Source organism: Tachysurus fulvidraco, chromosome 17, assembly GCF_022655615.1.
Source record: "Tachysurus fulvidraco isolate hzauxx_2018 chromosome 17, HZAU_PFXX_2.0, whole genome shotgun sequence".
Taxonomy (NCBI): Eukaryota; Metazoa; Chordata; class Actinopteri; order Siluriformes; family Bagridae; genus Tachysurus; species Tachysurus fulvidraco.
In genome coordinates this window covers 8,785,032-8,809,246 of record NC_062534.1, presented here as the reverse complement: position 1 = coordinate 8,809,246, position 24,215 = coordinate 8,785,032, and the positions used below count along the sequence as shown (strand labels likewise).

Genomic DNA, 24,215 nt, shown 5'->3' with positions numbered 1-24,215 from the left:
TATATATATATATATATATATATATATATATATATATATATACATATATATACTTGTGATTAGGGAATGAGGCACATCAACATCATCCCAATTTTAACACCACAAAAAAAAAACAATGTTTTAATGGACTCAATAATAGAACTAACAACTTAAGCACTTGATAAATTATTTTGGAATCTGTAAAATAGAATAATTGTTAAAAAAAATTAAAAAAGAATGGATGTGTGGGTAAAATATAATATGTTTTCACCTAAAAGTATCTTTTAAAGACTGTTATTGAAAATATCATATTAAACTATTAAAAACACTTTAAAACTATTTAAAAAAATACATCATCTACAGCATTACTAAAAGAAAAGTTTTTTTTTGTAATTTGTAAATTAGTTGAATTATGTCTAATCTGAAGTATACACATACTTATAGGTATGACTTCAACACCATTTTCTTTCAGGAAGAAATGACGTAAAGTTTAAATGTAAATTTTATTGCACAAGGAAGCAAGTTTCCGAGAAAAGAGCATGTAGTGTTAGTTAGAAACAAAGTCTGAAAACAGATATATTTATTTCACGTTGTTCTTCTTTTCAGTAACAATGCGGTGGCTGAATGTTAGCTATTTTTTAAACAAGTGACCCTGCTTCCTCTTGTGTTAACATGAATGACACACCATGTCAGCAGTTTTAAACATTAGCAAATCATTCACAGATAATCTCTGTTTCATGCAGGTCAGGTCAATAAGTGATTATGAAATGTGTTTGCCTCACCAAATAAAATTATTAACTTACAATCTGAACATTTATGTATTATGTAGTAATGCTGCTTGCATTTGTCCCTTAATAATTTCATTGTGTGTGTGTGTGTGTGTGTGTGTGTGTGTGTGTGTGTGTGTGTGTGTGTGTGTGTGTGTGTGTGTGTGTGTGTGTGTGTGTGTTTGTGTGTGTGTGTGTGTGTGTATAGATATTAACATATTAGGTCCCTGTATTTTTACTAAAAAGAAGAACAACATGGAATAAATGTATTTGTTTTCAGACTTTGTTTTTGACTATATATATATGTGTGTGTGTGTGTAATTCAACTAAATTACAAATTACAAAAAATACTACTTTTCTTTTAGTAATAGATGACGTATTTTTTGTAAAAGTAATTTATTTACATTTTGGTTAACGGGGCTGTATTTTAAAGTCATCTAATTTAAAACTTTTTTTTTTGATAAAGAAGAGTAGATTTTTCTTTGTCCCATCTAATATATCTAATCTAATATATCTAATCTATCTAATATATTTTGGCGTAAATATAAAGGACCTGGTGTTGAAGTCATACCTATTTGTGTGTATACTTCAGATTAGACATAATTCAACTAACTTACTAATTACAAAAAATACAGATTTTTTTAGCATTGTTTTAAATGTTAAATATGATATTTTAAATTTATATATGATATGAGGTAAAAACACTTAATCATGACACTTTTTTTTTACAATTATTCTATTTTACTGATTCACAAGTAATATTGTATTAAGAAATGACACTATTTAATTTATTAAGCACTAAAGTTGTTATTACAAATTTTTAATTATTGAGTCCACTAAAACATTGTTTTCACTATATGTGGCATTGTGTAAAATTGTGATGATGTTGATTTCCCTCATTCCATAATCATAAGTCAAACGGCAAGAGATTTTCATCAGATCTGTTCTGTTCAGGCATAATTGCACATAAACTATTATGAACAACACTGCCATTGTCATCTTGTTTGAGAAAGCTCACATCCATTGAGTTGTGTCATAGGAACGGTTGCGTTATGGTATATGAGTAAAGAGGTCACAAGGAATTCAACTCCTATCAATTGTTGCAGTTTGACAAAAGGTTGTCTGCCATGTAAAAATGCTGGGGAACTGAAAGAAAGAAAGAAAGAAAGAAAGAATATTTTCCATGTCTTGGACAATCACAAATTATTGTTGTTATTATTATTAGTAGTAGTAGCATTAGCAGTCATAGACAGATTTAAATTATTATCAACTAAGCCAACTTTAGAAAATCTTACTAAAGTCTGTATGTTAGTCTGTAAACGATTATTACATTTTTTGTATTTACATATGAAAAACTCTATACCACAGTTTAAGTGGATAACATTTACACAGTCTATAGATGGCACCACAGAACACCTGTCTTTTCTACCTCTCTGGGTTTTCTGAAAGATGCTATGTGAATTCCTGGTTCACTGTGAAACATGAACAGTTCTTTCTATTCAAACGATTTCATAAGAGGAAATGCCCTTCAAAATCCTCACAGTTTTTCCCTTCTCTGAGATTTTCCACCCACTTGGCTCTACTTCAAAGACAATTTACAAAATGAGTTCATATATGAAATACACCCCATTTCAAAAGAGAGTTAAAAATAGACCGCATTTTTTTTTTTTTGGCATTGAGTCAAAACTATTGTGATGTCTTAAATCTGGAGATTCCTAACTTACAGTATATATAAGACTGTGGATTTCTGCAGTTTACAGCTAGTTTCAGCTGAGAGAGCAGCTAATCTCTTACTATACTGATCAGGTAGTAAGAGCTTTCCTTTCTGAACCTTACATTTGTAGTAATGGGACTGTATGTGTTATGTGTCTTTGTATGTGTCTTTTTATTCTATTTCTCTTCTGTTTTTTTTTTTTTTTTGCTTTATTTTACTTTATTATTTGTTTTCCTATGTTATGATCAAAATTCATCTTTGTCACCCAAATTTGTTATACTTTTTTTATACTTTGTAGAAAATATGAGAATGTTCAGAGACAGTCATTTAACGTTATGTATTAATTAACATTGTATCCCATTACAAACTGGCATAGCAGTACTTTGGGGAACTATTTTTTCTCTCAAATAACACAGTGCTATGGATTGTCTGAGTAGCTAAGTATTTAGTGGTTCTCCACCCAATTCTGCGATATTAAGGTATTTTTCCCATTAGAGTGCTCAGTTCTTGGCTACCAGTAACTTCTGCACTGCTCCATAAACAGCCAAGAATAAATTTGCTCTGAAAGAGTGTTGGTTGTGGGGAGAGGGGGTGGATAGAGGGGGTTTAGTGAAGGAAATGGCTTACAGTATCTGTTTATACATACACACTCCTTATGCTTTCTCTCACTCTCTTTATCTCTCTCCAAAGGAATACACTGAGTAAAGGCAGATTATTTCATCTACTACCTACTGCAGTCTTCAGTACCTTGAGGAACAGAAAGAAAGCAAGACGTCTCCTGAGACACGTGTCAACCCCTGAACAACACAACTTCTCTAACATCATCAGTCATGGGATTTGATAGAGCAGAAGTTAAGTTTCTGTATGAGAATCAGGGCTATGTGACCAGCATTCCTATCCTCAGTCCTGAGCAGCTGCAACAAGCAAGAAATGCCTTCGCCGAGCTAGAGAGAAAGTTTGGTGAGTCCATAATGAATGAAGGTATTATAAAGATGAAGAATGACTTTAGCTAGTATGCTATCCTGTTGCCTGCTTTTTAAATTGCTACTTGTTATCTGCACCTAATAGCAAATTTTATTTATGCAAACTAAGCAGCATTTTTAAACAGGAACTACATTTGTGGGAAAAAAAACCTTTGTGGAGTTTTTGCTCAAATGCCAATGAGATCATTGACTTTTTTGGTCTATTTTGGAGTGCCCAAATATAACAGAAAGGACCAGTGTGGTTGCATGTTTTAATTCAAATACACCTTGAGTCACCCTCATAGTAATTCGAAAACCAAGATAGACTATTTAAAATGGTGGAATCAGGTGTGGTTCCTACTTGATTGGAATATTATCTTATACAGTATATTATGTCTAATCTAATTGGAAGATTAGATGAGACATCCCTGCTTTACATTGTTTCTATTTTTACTATACTACACTATAGCTACATATTCAATTTGTTTTTAACAAAATATATGCTGAACTTATTATTCCAGGTGAGGATTACACTTCCTACAGCCTGCACAATGTGCATATGACGCACAGCTGGGTAATGGATCTAGTCAAACACCCTAGAGTTCTTGAGGTTATAACTGCAGTCCTGGGTCCTGATGTTCTCCTGCTGGACTCACGGTTCATCTGCAAATACCCAGTCTCAAAACAAAGCAAAACCCAAGGAAGCAATGAGATCATTTCACACAGCTCTGAACAAGAAAGTGAATCCATTCTTCCATACGTGGCCTGGCATCAGGACATGAAGTAGGTGATTTTACATGCTAGAGAAGAATTAAATGCTGTAAAATAAAGGTTGCAGTCATATATTTATTTGCATGTCTTATATACATGGTCATAGGTATTGGGGACTTGATGGAGGACCAGTTGTCTCAGTCTGGCTTGCTTTGGATGACTCTCAGGTAGAAAACGGTGCCCTACAGGTTATTCCAGGTACAGTATATTAGTGCCCTCCGAAAATAATACACAAATCTGTTTCTTGGTCTACCACTGCAGCAACCTTGATCTCTAGCTAAGTCAAGATGGTGGACAAGATGTCAAATTAATACCACTATAGAGAAGGTCTGAATTCTTGGTTTTGTTCATTTTCTAACAGGAAGTCACTGCTCTGGCCTTTTGCCTCATCGCCAAGCAAAGCTCACAGGCAACATGCTGAGTGTCAATCAAGAAATCCCAGAGGAGCTGGTTGAGAAAGAGAAGGCCTTGTTCTGCCCCCTTCTTGCAGGGCAAATGTCTGTAAGTTTACACTTGCATGGATTCTGCTTTATTCCTTTTATATTATGATTGAGAAAATACAGAGCAATACACTATGAAGGATAATGGAAAAACTGAAGGATAATACTTTATCCTTAATCAATTCAGAATATGTATCAAGATGTTTCTTGCATATTGCCATGTGTAGATTCATGATGGACTCCTGGTTCATGGCAGTGATCCCAACACATCAGGAAAGAGGCGTTGTGGCTTTGTTATCCGCTATGTTCCTACTGCAGCTTATCCAGTTCAGGTGAATATTCCAGCTATATATTCTCAGTAAACATTGATGAGATTCTTCAATCAAATTTATTAATGAAACATATTTTCCCCACTCTTGACAGGATCCTGAACGCCCAAGGCGCTTCCATGCCACAGTCGTGGTTAGTGGTCATGACAAGTACAACCATTTCTCAAGCCAAAAACCTGAACTTTGATTTAACTGTGAATGAAATGTCTTGATTACGTGTAACACGCAACTGTCTGTACTCTTTATCTGACACCTGAAATTACCTGTTAATTTAAAACTCTCTCCATAATCATTATTTTATAATGGGTTGTACAGTAATTCATGTACTGTTTGGTTTAATATATAAAGTAGTCTACTGCACTTTCTTCCTTTGTATTACTTGAAATTCTTAATATATATGAATTAACTTCACTGCTTCAGGAAATGTGCATTTTGGTTTATGTGAAAGAAAAATAAATAAATGTTGTACCAAATGCTTTCATGTCAAATAATTGTCTAGTTAATCAGTTCATTTTAATTACTGCTAAAATGTTGAAGTTCAGTGAAACTATTTTCACTTCCACATACATATTCATGGAATTCACACTGACAACTCGCATGTTTAAATTTGGCGCATGTTTAAATTTGGCCCTTCCAGACGAAACCCTCTCAGTTTATCTAGCTTAAGATTGTATTATTTAAAATGGAAAAAGTGGACACCAAAATTTTATGCATGATGTAATGATGCCAGTCTTGAATCAAATCAGTTCATGTATGTGTGCATTATCTATGAACAGTGTGTCCAATGAATGCAGTCATTAATAAAAAAATATTCACAAGACAAAGACCAAATCAATAAATGTTATTTTTATTTAGTATTGAATGGATTGTTTGCATTCATTTTTTTGTTTGTGCTATCAAATCTGGTAATAGGAATAGTGAAATTTCACTGGTATAACTGATCTTTTTTTAAATGTCACCACAGTACTGTATATATACTATAGCCACACACAAATCTCTGTGCATTAAATTCTCTACTATAGCAGAAACATGCAGTAGTAGTACTTTTTATAACTGTACCTCCAACAAACTTTTACTTGTGGGATGATATAAAATACATCCTCACAATACATACATTTTAAAAGAAATGTCTCCAATTAAATAATGAAAACTACTATGGTGGTCTTATAGAAATATGTTTTCATTTGAAAAACATGCTTTTGTGGGACTAACAGACACAAAACACAACCTTGCAAACCTTGAACACAAATCATTGTACAACCTCATGAGTGCAAAATTCCCTGGATTTGTGAAAATTCTTTGCAGGTAAGTTTTATAAAGAAAAAACCTTCTATAACCGTCTTTGTAGTTTTCCGCCGATTAAGGTTATAGATAAACGCCTCCAGCTCTGACTGACGTGCACGCTGCGCGTGCCTGTGCTTCTCCTTTCAAATAAAGCAGACAGCTGATGAAGCACTTTTGAAAGACTACAACACACGCACGTAAAATCGAGTTAAACAAATCTTTGATCTTGGATCAAACCGATAAATAATTTTCTTTCCCATCGACATCATGTCCTGCATTTTAACATAATTTATATTTTTTGAAAGTAAAATTATACTTATAGTTTTAGGGTGGCTGAGATCACAGACAGGGGGGCTGGAGCCACCCTAAAAAAGGTCTAGAACCGCCCCTGGTTTGTCCCCCTGTTAAATCACTTAACTGTGGTTTATCACATTAGAGTTCAACTTCTTCAGCCACACCAGGCCTGATTACTGCCACACCTGTTTGCAATCAAGAAAACACTTAAATGAGACCTGACTGACAAAGTGATTTAGACACCCCACAAGGTAATATCTGCAGCCCCATACTATTCAATATCACGATAAATGACATTTTTGATCAGGTAAGCGGAATTGTAGGTAAGTCACTGTATGCAGATGATGGAGCACTCTGGGTTAGGGGACGAAATGTAGAATACTTAAGAAAGAAAATGCAAAATGCAATAGAGAAAGTTGAACAATAGACTTATAAATGGGGATTTATGCTATCAATTAAAAAAAAACTAAGGAAAAAAAAAAGTTACATGCTTCTCTAAGCACCATAAGGTAGTACCACTAAAATTGTATGGACAAGATTGTGGTGAGATTTCTAGGATGGATGGTGAGATTTCTAGGAGTTATCTTTGAAGAGAGGCTGACTTGGTGTCAACATATTGATAAGGTCAGAAATAAATGCAAGAATATCAACAACTTGTTGAGATGTCAATCAGGGCGAGACTGGGGAGCGAGTAGAGCATTGCTAATAAGCATTTATCAGGCTCTCATGAGAACTGCCTCAGACTATGGTTGTTTAGCATATATGTCAGCATCAGAATCCAACCTTAAAAAGCTTGATGTGGAGCAGGCACAGGCGCTCCGGATTTGTACTAGGGCATTTAAAACATTGCCAGTAACTGCATTACAGGTGGAGGCAGGAGAAATTCCCTAATACGTAGCGTATTAGCGAATTTCTCCTGCCTCCACCTGTAACTAATCTGCAAGGACATAATATGATGCACCCAACAAAAACTGACTTGCAAAACTGCACAGAGCATAGCAAAAGAAATTTTTACAGTTTAGGGTGAGTGCTAAGGCTGCAAATTGAACCCACTGTGGCAATATCAATGATACCACCCTGGAAATTTATACAACCAGCTGTAAATATAAACACAACAAATAATAAAAGAAAGCACAAAAAGAATGCCAGAGTGGATAATAGTTCAAAACTATGTAAAGAAGTATCAAGAAGAACTATTCATTTTTACAGATGGATCAAAACAGCCAGAAACAGGCCGAACTGGTGCAGCATTTTTTATTCCCAGGTATGAAGTAGCAGTCAAAAAGAGGACAACAGATTACCTGTCAGTCTACACTGTGGAGTTTAATAGCAATTTCACTGGCATTAGGTTGGGTGGAGGAAAATAATCCGAAGACAGATAGCCGCAGACAGTTTATCAGTATTATTAAGCATTCAATCAGGGAGAGCGTCATGTAGACAAGACCTCATCCATCAAATACTCCACTTGCTTCTCATACTTCACAATAAAAGAATAGGTGTCTCCTTTCTTTGGGTCCCTGCCCATGTAGGGGTGGAAGGAAATGAAACTGTGGATATACTAGCAAAAAAACTCTACAAAGCAGGACACAGTTGATGTCACATACCAAGTAGAACAGAGGTCAAAACTATCATAAAGTGACACTCACTTAAAATATGGCAGGAATATTGAAGAGATGCTAATCTCACGGCTTAGAATAGGTCACACTGGTTTAAATACAACACTGTACAGAATAGGAAAACATCCCACTGGATTATTATTTTTATTATTATTTATTTATTATTATTATTATTATTTTTTTATGCATTTTTTTCCTCCCTCTATCCTTTGATGTCATTCTAGTGCCCACACTCCAGTCTAGTAGGTGGCGGTAATGCACCTTTAAGCTAAGTTGCCAACCGCCATTAAACTCAAAAGAAGAAGAAGAAGTGAAGTAGACCAAAAGATCCTCAAAAGCGACACCTCATGTCAAGGTCCAAAGAAATTCAGGAACAAATGAGAAAGAAAGTAATTGAGATATATCAGTCTGGAAAAGGTTATAAAGCCATTTCTAACCACAGTGAGAGCCATTATCCACAAATGGCCAAATCATGGAACAGTGGTGAACCTCTAGAGCGCTGTGACGACTTATTCAAGATGTCACAAAAGACCCCACAACAACATCCAAAAACCTGCAGGCCTCACTTGCCTTAATTAAGGTCAGTGTTCATGACTCCACCATAAGAAAGAGACTGGGCAAAAATCACCTGCGTGGCAGAGCTCCAAGACGAAAACCGCTGCTGTGCAAAAACAACATAAAGGCTCGTCTTGAAAGAAAACATCTTGATGTTCCCCAAGACTTTTGGAAAAATACTCTGTGGAGCAACGAGACAAAAGTTTAACTTTTTGTAAGGTGCATGTCCCATTTCATCTGGCGTAAAAGTAATACTGCATTTTAGAAAAAGAACATCAGAAACCAACAGAAAAATTTTGTGGTAGTGTGATGGTCTGGGGCTATTTTGCGGCTTCAGGAACTGGAAGACTTGCTGTGATAAATGGAACCATGAATTCTGCTATCTACCAAAAAATCCGGGAGGTCAATGTGCGGCCATCTGTTCGTGACCTCAAGCTGAAGCGAACTTGGGTTCTGCAGCAGGACAATGATCCAGAAGACACCAGCAAGTCTGCCTCTGAATGGCTGAATCCGGAAGGTCAATGTGCGGCCATCTGTTCGTGACCTCAAGCTGAAGCGAACTTGGGTTCTGCAGCAGGACAATGATCCAGAAGACACCAGCAAGTCTGCCTCTGAATGGCTGAGGAAAAACAAACAATATGAAGACTTTGGAGTGGCCTAGTCAAAGTCCTAACCTGAATCCTATTGAGATGCTGTGGCATGACCTTTTAAAAAGGTGGTTCATGCTCGAAAACCCTCCAGTGTGTCTGAATTACAACAATTCTGCAAAGATGAGAGGACCAAAATTCCTCCACAGTGCTGTAACAGACTCATTGAATTTATCGCAAATGCTTCATTGCAGTTCTTGATGCTAAGGGTGGATCAACCAGTTATTAGGATTAGTAGGAAGGCACTTTTTCACACAGGGCCATGTAGGTTTGGATTTTGTTTTCCCTTAATAAAAACCTTCATTTAAAAACTACATGTGGTGTTTACTTGTGTTATCTTTGTTTAAAAATTAAAATTTGTTTGATCTGAAATATTAAAGTGTGACAAACACACAAAAAATTAGAAAATCAGGAGGGGAACCAACACTTTTTCACACCACTGTACAGTACATATACATTCAGATGCATAATCACCATTAAGGCGTTTACTGAATGACTGTTAAAAGAAGGATTTCTAAGTACAAGACATTTATCCTTTTTAATTTACATTGCATGGCGATACAGATGGATTTTAACCTTAAAGCACAGTGCACACCAAATGAACTGCCATACCGTCAGTGATCATCTCAAGCCAGAATTTGAATATGATCATAGTTAAAGTGATGCACCTCAAAACTTTCATTTTTCCCTCAGCATGTACCGGCCACTTGTGTGCATAATGATTCATTGCATATTGAGCACATAATTAGGACTTCTATTTAGGGCATATACTACATACACTAGTAAGTGAACCTGTAAGTAAACTAGTAAGTAATAGATCCAAGATGGCGCCGCAGATGGCTGCCTCGGCACGACTCTCTCTAGTACTTTCTTTTTGTTTACTTTGTGTGTGTTTGCCTACCCTACCGTGATAACTTACACTAGAGAAGAACTGCTTAACATCGTGCAGTTCACTCCAGACAACTTTTCACCAGTTTTCACAAACCCGGATAGTTTTTTGGAAATCTTAGTTGGAGGAGCAGCTGCACTCTATGGTATGTGGAGGAGTGGCCAGCGAGGGATGCATGCTGGTGCGCTAGCGAAGCTGCGACAGAGGGGTTTTAGATCTGCGCTCCCTTTGATTCACCTGGCGAACATCCGTTCACTGCCGGAAAAATGGACGTACTGTTTCTTCAGCTATCGGGTAAAGTGAAAGGCGGCGGAATCTGCTTCTACATTACTGAACGTTGGTGTACAGATGTCACAGTGCTGAATAAATACTGCAGCCCAAACCTGGACTCGATGTTCATTAACTGTAAACCCTTTTATTCACCGTGGGAATTCTCCTCATTCATTCAGACCGGAATTTACATCCCACCGCAGGCTAACGTGAGTGATGCACTGAAAAACCTGGCAAACCAAATATCTGGCTTGGAGCAAAAAAATCCGAATTCTCTTTTTATTATTCTTGGAGACTTTAAAAGGGCAAAACTAACACTTGAACTTCCAAAATACAGACAGCATATAAATTGTCCCACAAGGGAGAAAAATACACTGGATCATTACTACACAATTCTTAAGGACGCATATCGCTCTGTACCCAGGGCAGACTTGGGAAACTCTGATCACTCTTTGGTTCATATTATTCCAACATACAGGCAGAAACTGAAATATATTAAGCCTGTAGTAAAAACAGTGAAGAAATGGACCAGTGAGGCAAAGCAGGAACTAGAAGACTGTTTTGACTGCACTGATTGGAGTATCTTTGAGGCGGGAACTGACAGCTTGGATGAACAGACTGACACTGTGACATCATACATTAGTTTTTGTTAAGACGTTTGTGTGCCAACCAAAACCTTCCGCAAATACAGTAACAACAAGGAAGATGCCTACAGAGGGGGAGATGAAACTCTGTATAAGCCAGGAACCTACTGACAAAGGAGATCAGAATAGCCAAAAGAAGCTACTCTGAAAAGCTGAAAAGCTGGTTTTCAGATAACAACCCTGCAGCAGTGAGGAAAGGCCTGCAAGACATCACAATCTATAAGAGTCGCCACCCATTCCCACTGAAGCAAACAAAGACTTGACTGACGACCTCAACACCTTCTATTGCAGGTTTGAGAACAGCATCTTCACACCTCCCATCCAACCCAGCACACTGACTGACACCACACCTCTGGGAACCCCATTAACAACTCCTCCCAGCACTCAAGTTGCACTCACGGTTTGTGAAGAGGATGTAAATCGGCTCTTTCAGAGACAGAAGACCAGGAAAGCCCCTGGCCAGGACGGGGTCTACCCCTCCTGTCTCAAAGCATGTGCTGATCATCTGACAGGATTGCCCAGGGTCATACGCCCGGACTCTGTTTGTTGACTTTGTTTCGGCTTTTAATACTATAATTCCGGAAATTCTCCACTCCAAACTCCTAAGGCTCACTATCCCCCCTTCCATCTGTCAGTGGATCACAAGCTTCCTGACAGACAGGAAACAACAGGTGAGACTGGGAGGTGTCACTTCCAGCATTCGGACAATCACCACTGGCGCTCCACAGGGATGTGTCCTCTCCCCACTGCTATTCTCCCTCTACACTAATGACTGCACTTCAAGTGACCAAACTGTTAAACTCCTGAAATTTGCAGATGATACTACGCTCATTGGTCTCATCCAAGATGGTGATGAATCTGCACACCGACAGGAGGTAAAGCGGGTGGTGCTATGGTGCTGTCAGAACAGTTTGGAGCTAAACACCTTCAAAACTGTGGAGATGATAGTGGTCTTTAGGAAAGACCCCTCAACATTACTCCCCCCTCACAATATCCAACAGCCTGGTGTCATCTGTGGAGGCCTTCAAGTTTCTGGGCACTACCATTTCCCAAGACCTAAAATGGGAGTGCAACATAAACTCTATCATCAAAAAGGCCCAGCAGAGGACTTTCTACATCAATTAAGGAAGTATGGTCTGCCACAGGAGCTGTTGATGCTGTTCTACACTGCAGTCATTGAATCTGTCCTGTGCACATCCATCACCATCTGGTTTGGTGCAGCAACAAAAGAGTACAGAAACAGATTGCAACGCACGGTTAGAAAAGCAGAAAAAATAATTGCCGCCCCCCTGCCCACTCTCCAAGACTTGTATGACACAAGAACCAGAAACTGTAGTGTTGGCCGGATCGTGAATGAATGGTTCTTTTGAACCAGTTCTTTTTAGTGAACTGGATGAACCAGTTCACCAAATCGGACTGATTCGTTCTAAACAGTTCGCGTCTTGAGTCAGGGCTGATCCACAAGTTACTAAAATTACTCACTTTCGGTCATGCCTGACAGCCCCTCCGACTCTAAATAAACTAATATCCCGGAGTATATGTAACTCCTGTACACTGAACTGAGACATGTTGTGCTGAGAGAACTGTGAGCTCGAGCTGTTGATACTGCGCATGCGTGAATAACTGAACTCATACAGCGAATCATCAGTACACTGAACTGAGAACTGTTTCTTTTGGATGCGTCCAAGAACCGATGAGATACTGCGCATGCTTGAATAACTGAACTGATACAGCGAATCATCAGTACACTGAACTGAGAACTGTTTCTTTTGGACGCGTCCGACATACTGAGAACCGATGAGCTGTTGTTACTGCGCATGTGTAAATCACTGAACTGATACAGCAACAAATGAAAATGGTTACGATTTAATGTCTTATCAATGTATGAGTGTTTAACACAGTTGCATTAGTTTTTGAAACAACTGATGGAGCGAAAGAAACATTTCAAAATTAAGCTTTTTTTGTAAGTTGATGAAGATTAGTTTATTAACTTTATATCTTTAAGACACGTACAACACCCACATTTGCACATCAATGCCTGTACTGGGTGTTTTAGTTGCAAAACTTAAATGTAAGAAACGTATTCAACTAAAGTTATGATTACAAAGAACTTTTCAAATGTGTTAAATTGATTGTATTAATATCTGCCGGCAGCGGCGGGATGAAGGAATTTACGTCATGACGTCATTGTGAATTACGTCATTACGTCAGGACATAAAAGAACTGGTGAACTGGTTTATTGAACTGGTTCATTAAAACGAACTGTCTGAAAGAGCCGGTTTGTGGAAAAGAACCGACCTTCCCATCACAAAGAAACTGGGAAGGGAAAATCACTACTGACCCTTCACACCCTGGACATAACCTCTTTCAGCTCCCTTCTGGCAGGCACTACAGAACTTTGCTTACTAAAACTGCCAGACACAGGAACAGTTTCTTTCCCCAGGCAATCACCCTGATCAACAACTCACCATAATTATATTCACCGCTTCTTATCATAAGTACTTCATTATCAGGACTGTCAGTCATCAAATCATCTGTATATTACACACTACTGCTGCTGTATATTGCACAAAAAGCATATTGCACAATATTGTTATTTGCACTCCCACACTTTATGTACATAACTGATCGTTCATATTCTATATTCATATTTTATACTCATTTTGTCTATATTGTATCTCATAGTCTGCATTGTTTTCTTGTTTAGTATAGTGTTATTTATGTCTGTACCTGGGCACTTGACAAACAGAGTTGAAACAGTTTTTTTTTTCTATGTGACAATTTTCAAACAAAATATATTAAATTATAATGTTCAAAGGCTGAAGTTTTATAGGTTACTGTTTTATAGAATGTCCCCTTCTTTATGCTAATTTCTAAACCTTTTTCACAGCAACAGACATAAAATGTCCTGCGGTGTGACACCACACTACAGTAAAGAGAAAATATACAGATATTACTGATATTACTGCAAATCACATATGTTAAAGTTTAAGAAGCCTTTTCTAATAATCATCATTGAAATTCAACATAGTTATTTTTCACAACAGTTTTTCAGCTCCACTCCTTAATTGCACCTTCTTTTCTCACTCACTGGCATAGAAATATTGCGTAAAATGAGAAAAAGTCTTACTGCACTGTTTTTTTTTGTGATAGTTAAATTATGCAGTGATTTAAAAGCTACATCATGATAAAAATCTAATTAACTTAATTAAGAGGCATTTAGTTGCATTTAAAGTGATGTCACACCACATGACATTCGTCACACCACAGGACACAATGAGGCACAGTTCACACACAAGTGGCTATTGTTATTTATTAACAAAAAAAATTTAAATAACCTGTCATTAACAGGACATAGAGCAAGTTGAATTGTTGAATTTAACATAAACTGATCATATCATAAATACTTTTTATCTTTTCATTTTTATCTTATGAGTTATTCTTTCTCAAGAAAATCTTATTAAAACCATGTTTAACATGAAGTTGAACAAAGAATGCAGTGAATAACACATGAACAGTGTACTGAGGTTGACTTTTTTGGATGTGGCACTTATCATATGAGACAATTCACTTAAATTTTTATCTCACATTCATCAATCTATCTCCTTAAAAAGAAACACAAACTATAGTGCACCAGGCTGTTGCAAAAGTAAACATTTTGGAGGTTTTACTTTTATCACATAGGCTAGGATCTATGACCTTAAACATGATTTCTAAGAACTGTCAATGAATTAAAGTCATGGACGAGACATTTAAAATTGATGAAGGTAATCTAGAACTTATTTTACCAAATATTACCATAGGTTTTTTTATACTTTTAATCTGCTTACTAATATGATGTGTATTTCAGGTACCATAAATATTCTGCGTGAAGGTTGCGTCCCTGCAGCAAAGGTGCAGCAGATTTTTGAGAGGGTGAAGAACAGCATGTTCTAAGAAATGAAGCTACAATATCAAAATATACAACATTATTTAAACTACACTGTTTTTTTTTATAAATGACTAAGATGTGTCTATATTTACCTACTTTTTGTTGTTTTGAGTCTTGTAAATATGAAATTGAATATAAATGAAGGACCATTTATACCATTTATAAACAGATAAAATAAAGTCAATAAAGTTTGTGCATTTTAATAAAATTATCATTTTTGTTTTTGCAACTTTGTGACCTGAAAAATTAAAATAAAGCATAATTCATTCATTCATTCATTCTTCTTCTTCTTCTTCTTCTTCTTCTTCTTCTTCTTCTTCTTCTTCTTCTTCTTCTTAATATTATTATTATTATTATTATTATTATTATTATTATTATTATTATTATTATTATTATTTCTAGTAGAAGTAGCAATGAGTTAAATCATCTAAACATCATTATAACCTCCTGCTTTAAACGATCTGGAAAAAAATAAAAATAATTAAAAATAATTATTAATTAATAAAAATATTTGCACACACTGTGCAATATACATTGACACTAGCCTGTATGGCTAAATGTATGTGGACTCCTGTTCATCATACTCATATGTGCTTGCTGAACTCCCTTTCCAAACCCCCACACAAGATTTGTTGTTAGAATAACCTCCAATGTTCTGGGAGGACATTATGATAAGGCTCTCCACTAGACTGACTAGATTTAGAGATTTACTCATTCAGCTTCAAGTGCTTCATTAGTGAGATTGATAACTGATGTCAGGGGAAAAGGTCTGTGTTCCATTTCATCCCAGACATGTTCAAAGGTGTTGATGTAAGGGCTCCTTGCAAGTCCTTCCATGTTAGACAAACATGTCAGACAAACCATGTTTTCTTGTACTTTAATTTGCACACAATTGCATTGTCATGCAGAAACATATCTGGATCAGTATCTGCTCAGGTGATTAACAGTGAAACTATTGGAGTGCAGACTTATTTATCTTATTATTATTAATTATTATTTATAGAATTATCTGTCTGCCTGTATATTGGACTACATCACAGACCGACCACAGTATGTGAGGACTTGTGACTGTGAGTCTGACATGGTTGTCTGCAACACTGGAAACAACAGCCCAAAAGAGACAACAAATGTACAGCTCAGCAACCTGTCACCTGCAGAAGTTCTCTGATGACTCTGCCATGGTCGGTTTGATCACAGATGATGATGACACGGAGTACAGAGGACTGATCCAGAACTTTGTGGACTGGTGCCAACGGAGCTGCCTCTAGTTAAATGCGGGGAAATCCAAAGAACTGATTGTGGATTTCCATAGGCCATCTCTACAGCAAACTGGACTGGACAAACAATACTGAGGCAATCTATAAGAAAGGACAGAGCAGACTCTTTCTGTTGAGGAGACTAAGGTCTGCTGGAGTGTAGGGAGAGCTACTGAAGCCCTTTTTTGACTCTGTGGTGGTCTCAGCCATATTCTATGGTGTGGTATGCTGGTGCAGCAGCATCTCTACTGCAGAAAGGAAGAGAATGGACAAGCTGATCAGGAAGGCCAGCTCAGTCTTGTGGATTCCTCTGGACACTGTACAGGAGGTGGAAGAAAGGAGGATGGTAGCAAAACGAACGACTCTCACCCCCTGTATGAAACGGTTTCATCTCTGAGCAGCTCCTTCAGTGACAGACTGTTACATCCTAAGTGTCTGAAGGAGCGAAACAGACTGTCTTTTCTCCCTGTTGCTACAGTATTAGACTTTATAATCAAAGCTGCTCCCAGTGAACCAGTCACCATAATTACAGACTGGATTACTGTTTAAGTGCAATATTAACAATAACAAAGTATTTTAAACAACTTACTAGTGGTCTCTTTGTTCTTCTCTGTATTTATACATTGTGTTGTGTATATACTATATATTATATTATGTCTTTTTTTTATATATTTGCATTTCTGTCTCTTTGCTGCTGAGAAATTTCCCCATTGTGGGATGAATAAAGGCAATAGCAAACTATTACCCACTCACACCCATACATACAGGTAGGTCATTGTAATTAAGATAATGAATCTAATTGAAACAATAATGTATGAGCTATTATTTCACTAGAAACTTTTCTGTCACCCCTAAGTATATGCAAACTATATGGTATATTGCATAACAACTTGGAATTTCCACGTGTGAAATTCAGTGCATAGACACACCCAGTAACTGTACTATATTCTCCTAGAAGCAACTTGTATTGTGTAGAATTTCAAAAAATATGCCCAAAAGCACCAGTAATTATGTTGCCTGAAAGGGAAATTTGACTCTCATGTGAACAGGTCTTTTGGATTTATTTCAAAGGCAGTAGATATAAAGATAAACTATGGAACACTGGTTTTCACATTGCTGCCTTTGCAGTATTGTCTAGTGAACAGAACCTGTACAAGAAGTCTGTGACACTAAAGCACACACAGCCACTGAGACCCAAATGTGAACAAGAAAGTTTTGACTGCTGTGAGAGACATCAGCACACGGTCTAAAAATTCTAGTGACTGGCTGAAACTGGACAAGCAGGAAAACAAATTTTCTTCCTTCCATCTACTGCACTGGGTTTAGGAGTCAAGTATGCAATTCAGAGGTGTAGTTCCTTTTCCTTTAAACTCAAAAGGCTATTGTTGTACTATCAAAAGCACCAGCGGGTCGGTGACTCATTGTTTAAAACTACAGATAATCTTTAATAACTTCCTTATTGCCAACATACAATATACAATCCCTGTACAAGGAAATGTAGTAATGAAAATACAAATCTCTCTATAAATCTGTAGAGTAGAAAAATAACTACACTTACGTTCATCTTCATACCTCCTTGTTTATATACAAACTGCGAGATCACAGTTTTCTATTACAGTAAGTAAGGAAATCTTGTTAGGGATAGGGTTAAAACATCTACAACAATATACTTTCCTAAAATTGCTTATTAATATATACTCATCATGTCTATTAATATTTATCTCTTAAATGACATGGGGGAAATAAGGAAATACAATGGCAAATGGTAGCATTTACATTCATTGTACCCTGATTAAATGCTAGACCTATTCAAGTATGTGCCAGACATTTGGATTGATTTTGTGTGTGATTACATCTGTATACAATGATCCTTTCTGATTTTTGTTTCCTACACGTGTGGTGCAATTAGGAAATCACAGAGATATATGACTCTATTTTATTTCACTGAAGCAACACTGACCTGTCACTGGTACAAAACTGTTGTTTCAATTTATTTGTTAGTAAGGAACAAAAGCAGACAAAAGCACATGTTAATACTTCATATTCATTTGATATATCTCAGAATCTATTATTTTTTTCTCATCAGTTTGCCTTTGTGCCACAAGCACCACATATTGCTATGGCTGTTGATTGAGTAAGCTAATAAAACATGTAAAATAGACTAATCAAGAAGCACAAACCTTGCTAACACTTAACTTTTGGGACATTAATGTTACTGGAAACAACTAATAAAACAAGGCAGTCGTCATAAATAATTGCTGATGTAAAAGTGACAAATATTTCAAAACTAATTCAGAACAGAATGTTTAATGATGAATTTCTTTTTCATCTTCCTTGTAAACACTTGCTAATTCAACTCACAATTACTGTTCAAATGTTTCAAGTCCTGTTTCCTGTGGAAATTTTTGGGTGAGCGAAGACAAAATGCAGCATTACAATCTACATTGTAAGTAAAAAGGAAAAATAAAATGTGAAAACAAAAGAAACAGATTAAATAACACTATTTGTTCACTTAATATCTTAATTTGTTATGGAAATAGCTTACTTATTAGGGATAAATATAATGTAATGTTTAAGCTTTATTGTATTTATTCTGAGTTTTTTATTCCTGTAAAGCTGCTTTGCCACAATGTCCTTGGTAAATTGTACAAATTAAGTTTAACTGAATTGAATTAATATTTTCCAAACATATTACAAACCACACATAAATTATATAGTTAAATTCAGAATATGAGGATGGTTTTCACTTTCCAGTGCAGTTCTATAACTTATAAGCTGAAAGACAAAACTAATAATAGACTCCCTCTCAGAGCCGGATGGAGTTGGGTTAACAATCCAAGAAGAACAGGAAATGAGCAATCAGTAGTATGTGGCTTTCAAGATGAAATGATTTCTGGGGAAATTTTTTTGTGATTAGTCCAGCATAAATATTGTATAAATTTATATTTGAAAGCTGGTTTAGTAAACATATCTAAAATAGATATTTTAGATATTTTAGATGTCTGAAAATGTGCTGGAATTTTATGTGAATTATGCAAAGTTTGATTGTGTACACTCATACTAACACACTGTGGATTTTAATTTTATTTAATTAAATACTTAATTTATAATAGCTGTGAGTGGTGATTGAACAGAAGGAAAATCTAGATTGAGAATGTGACATATTTGTCTCTCATTAGTGAGACGTATAGTTTGTTCATAGAGAATAATATTTTAATCATTAATTCAATATCAATTATTCATGTAAATTTAGCTGATATTTAGTTAGAATCTGTTATATATGTGATGTTTTTATTACATACTTTCTAGATGTTGATTTAGATTCTTAATGACCAGCCCATAGGTTTCAGTGCCAAGAAAAACTGGATGAGCCCTTAGGAGAACATTGAGCAAAAAGAAAAAGAGGAAATTTTGGTGTGCACTAGATATTGAGTTTATTCCAGAATAAGGAAGAAGAAACGATGATCACATCAGCAGTTATTAAAGTATTTACTATAGTATGCAGATTAAATTATTAACAAAAACATGGTAAAATTTGTGAATAAATAGCTATTGATTAGTGCAAATCTTTAGATTATCCATGTAAAATCATCCATAGCATCAGAAAGTACAGCAAGTACATCATCACTATGCAAAGAGCTTAAAAACATGGAAGTTCCTCATGCAACAAAGACTGAGGGTCTTGTAAGACTTGTTTGTGTGGTTTCACAGACTTTTAGGGTTTGTTACCATTGTTGTTCTACCGCATTTTTGCATACTATTGCTATGTTTGACAAAGAAATTTCCAAGAAATTACAGGAAAGTCCTGATGACTTAATTTTACTCAAAAAAACCTACAAAATACCTGTAAGACTGTGGACACCTGACCATCACAGCCGTATATGGGCCTTACCTATACTGTTGCCACAAGATTGCAAGCAAAAAAAAAAAAGAAAAGGAAGTATTCCCAGCCCTGACCTCAACTCCCAGATTTCAATAATTTTAATATCAAAGCAAAGACAGGATCTTCTCCTCATTAATGCCCATGGTCTTGGAATGGGTAAATATAGCTCTGTTTATCAGATGTTAATGTACTTAAATTTCCACTGAATTTAACCATTTTAAATTTAAGATGTCTGAATTTTATGCATGTAAATTATGATGTAAATTATGCAATGGTTCATTGTGTACACTCACACTACCACACCATGGATTTTAATCGACTATTTTTAAATGACTATCACTATTTTTGTATATATTGATTATAACTGTGAGTGGAGATTTTACAGAAGGAAAATCTAGATTAAGAATGTGACATATATGAATTTGGTTCGACCATCAGTGAGACATCAGTGATTTTTTCATAGAGAATACATTTTAAATCATTAATTAAATATCAGTTATTCATATACATTTCCCTGATATAATGCAGCTAATTTTGTGTGAAGTTTTTATTACACGCTTTTTTTACATGCTTTTAACAAATTCACTTTTCAGAAATCTAGATGTTGATTTAGATTCTTAATGACCAGCCCATTGGTTTCAGTGATAAGAAAAACTGGATGAGTCCATGTAAGATCATTCACAGCATCATAAAGTGCAGCAAGTATGCATCACTATGCAATGATCTTAAAAACATGGAAGATCCTTAAGTAACAAAGACTAAGACTTGTTTGTGTGGTTTCATAGATGTTTGGGGTTTTGTGTTTAACAGAAACATGGATCAAACTAAACGAGTTTCATGCATTAAACGAAGCTTGACCGCCGGTTATAGTAATTATTGTCAGCCACGCCTAACAGGCTGGGAAGGAGGTATCACGGTTATTCATGATGATAATCTACTGTAGGCATAAAGCAAGAACCTAGACATATATTGAACTTATTCTAAGTTCTTTATACTAACATAATATATGTAGCCACAAAAAATATGTCTACTGAGTTAGTTCCTCTAATTGTTATTTACAGACCTCCTGGACCATACAGTATTCTGAAATCCTCTGCAAATTTGCAGATTTCATTTCAAACCTGGTTGTTTCTTTAGACAATGCAGTAATTGCTGGAGACTTTAATATTAATTTAGATAAGTTAGAAGATTCTCTGAGAACAGCAGTTGTTTCCATCTTAGATTCAGTAGGGGTTAACCAGAACGTAATAGACCCCACTCATAACGGAGGTCACAATATTAATCTCCTTCTAAACCTCAGAATCAATATAGAAAATATAGTCACAGTGCCTCAATCGGAAGTTATATTAGACCATTTTGTTTAAACTCATTTTGTTTAAAATGTGCTTTGGACATGATATTTGCAATTTGCCAAGTCACCATGTTAAACGTACATTAATGTCTGCTACTGCAGAGAGATTTTACCTATAGTCTCCCAGAATTATTATCCATGATTGAATTGTCATCTGACCCCACAGAACTTGATCAAGTGATTGAGTCAGTATTCTGTTACACCCTAGATATTGTAGCTCCATTTAAATGGAAAGTAATTAAAGAGAAGTAAACTAGCACCCTGCACAATGACAACAGACAAACATGAAAACAATCAGGAAATTAGAAAGTAAATGGCGTCAAACTAAATTAGCAGTATTTCGATTAGCATGGATCTCAGGCGTCATTGGGCATCAAGGCAGGATACACCCTGGATGGAGTGCCAACCCATCGCAGGGCACACACACACTTTCATTTACACACTATGGACAATTTTCCAGAGATGCCAATCAACCTACCATGCGTGTCTTTGGACTGGGGGGAGGAAACTGGAGTACCTGGAAGAAACCCCCGAGGCACGGGGAGATCATGCAAACTCCACACACACAATGCAGAGGCGGGAATCGAACCCCAACCCTAGAGGTGTGAGGAAAACGTGCTAACCACTAAGCCACCATGCCCCCCGCATTTCTCCAGCCTAATTAATGATAAAAAAAAAAATAGTCCTAAATTTGTATTAATACCGTAGCAAATGATTTAGGAATAAAAACACTGTCAAAAAAAGCAGACCATCTATTTGTAGCAGTAATGACTTCATTAATTATTTCAGTTGAAAAATTGATAACATCAGGCAGAAAATTCCAACCATTAATTTAATACCAAACAATTTGACAAATAATGCCGTAGATAATATTTCCATTTTTGATCAGTACCTAGACTGTTTTACTCCCCTTCAACAGACTTAATTTGACTGATTTCTTTTTCAAAATTATCAACCAGCATACTGGATCCCTTACCCACAGGTTTCTTTAAACAGATATTAAATGTAGCTACACAACCCATTTTAAAAACAATAAATTCTTCCCTTAGCATTGGTTATGTGCCAAAATCTTTTAAGCTAGCGGTTATCAAACCTTTGATTAAAACACCTGACCTCGACCCAAGCCAGCTGTCCAACTATACTCCAATATCAAACCTCCCCTTCATCTACATAGGAATAATATTCATGAAATGTTTCTGTCAGGATTTAGGCCTCATAATAGCACAGACAAAGCACTGGTTAAAATTGTAAATGACCTGTTACTGGCCTCTTATTTACAATAAACAATCCTTTAATTACATCATTTTATTTAAAGATATTTACATTTTGTGTTAACGTTTATTCTAAGTTGTTGATTTGTCATATATGTGATGATTTTATTACATGCTTTTTTTACATAGTGCTTTTAACAAATTTACTTTTCCAAAATCTAGATGTTGATTTAGATTCTTTATGGGCAGCCCATAGTTTTTAGTGGCAAGGAAAACTGGATGAGTCCATGTAAGATCATTCAGAAAGGTAGTAGATGCCACTCATAATGGAGTGGGTTTCCACTTAAAAGGGAAGTAATAAAAAGAAAAAAAAATAGTACAATAGTTCAATGACAAAACACCCTGGTACAATGACAACACATGAGCTTTAAAACAATCAGCTAGGAAATTAGAACGTAAATTGCATCAATCTATATTATCAGTATTTCGATTAGCATGGAAGGAAGCCTTCATAGCTACAAAAATTGTCTTAATGCTGCTAGGTCGGTGTATTACTCCAGCCTAATTGAAGATAACATAATATATCCTAAAGAATATAATGGAAATTCTTCCCTTATCACTGGCTATGTGCCTAAATCTTTTAAGCTAGCGTCTATCGAACCTTTCATTAAAAAAACCCGCCCTCGACCAAAGCCAGCTGTTCAACTATAGGCCAATATCAAATCTCCAATATCCTATAAAAGGTTGTAGCACAGCAGTTATGCTCATACCTACGTAGGAATACTATTCATGAAATGTATCAGTTAGGTTTCAGGCCTCATCATAGCACAGAGACAGCACTGGTTAAAGTTGTTAATGACTCGTTACTGGCCTCTGATCAGGGTTGTTTCTCTTTTATTCTATTTGCTGGTGTTGCTTTATCTTAGTGTAGCTTTTGATACCATTGACCATGCTAGTTTACTTGATATTCCAAAACATTGTTGTTGATGTTGAAGGGACAGCCTTCTCTTGGTTCAGGTCTTATTTGACTGATCACAATCATTTCCTAGATCTAAATAGTGACTACTCTAAACAAACTAAGGAACCGTGTTCCATAAGGTTCTTTTTAGGCCCAGTTTTAGAGACTCAGACACAGTCTCAGTGTTTAAGTCTAGGCTGAATACACATTTGATTAATTATGCTGGAACATGTTTTACCACCTTTAGTTCCCTTAGATCTTAATGCTACATCCTACAGAGATTGTGTAGATTGATAGAATATTGTGTATCTTTTGTACAAACAGTTTGGAGAAGTCCAATATATAATTGTGATGGTCATGTCTTGGCATATATTGGCCATGGAAATAGCATATATAATACAATATTTATTTCTCAATGCCAAAGGTCTAGCTGTTCAGTTGATGATACTAGTGATAATATGACA

The 24,215-nt window shown here is 36.0% G+C and overlaps 1 protein-coding gene across 1 annotated transcript; it reads left to right on the top strand.

Annotated features, from left to right (window-relative positions):
- Positions 1–2,412: 2,412 nt before the first annotated feature.
- Positions 2,413–5,440, top strand: zgc:174917 (uncharacterized protein LOC565650 homolog). The gene is made up of 7 exons (XM_027135285.2): positions 2,413–2,552; positions 3,151–3,420; positions 3,944–4,205; positions 4,300–4,391; positions 4,555–4,694; positions 4,861–4,965; positions 5,057–5,440. Exons 2-7 carry the CDS (start codon positions 3,291–3,293, stop codon positions 5,147–5,149), a joined length of 822 nt encoding a protein of 273 aa, XP_026991086.2. The 5' UTR covers positions 2,413–2,552; positions 3,151–3,290; the 3' UTR covers positions 5,150–5,440.
- Positions 5,441–24,215: the final 18,775 nt, after the last annotated feature.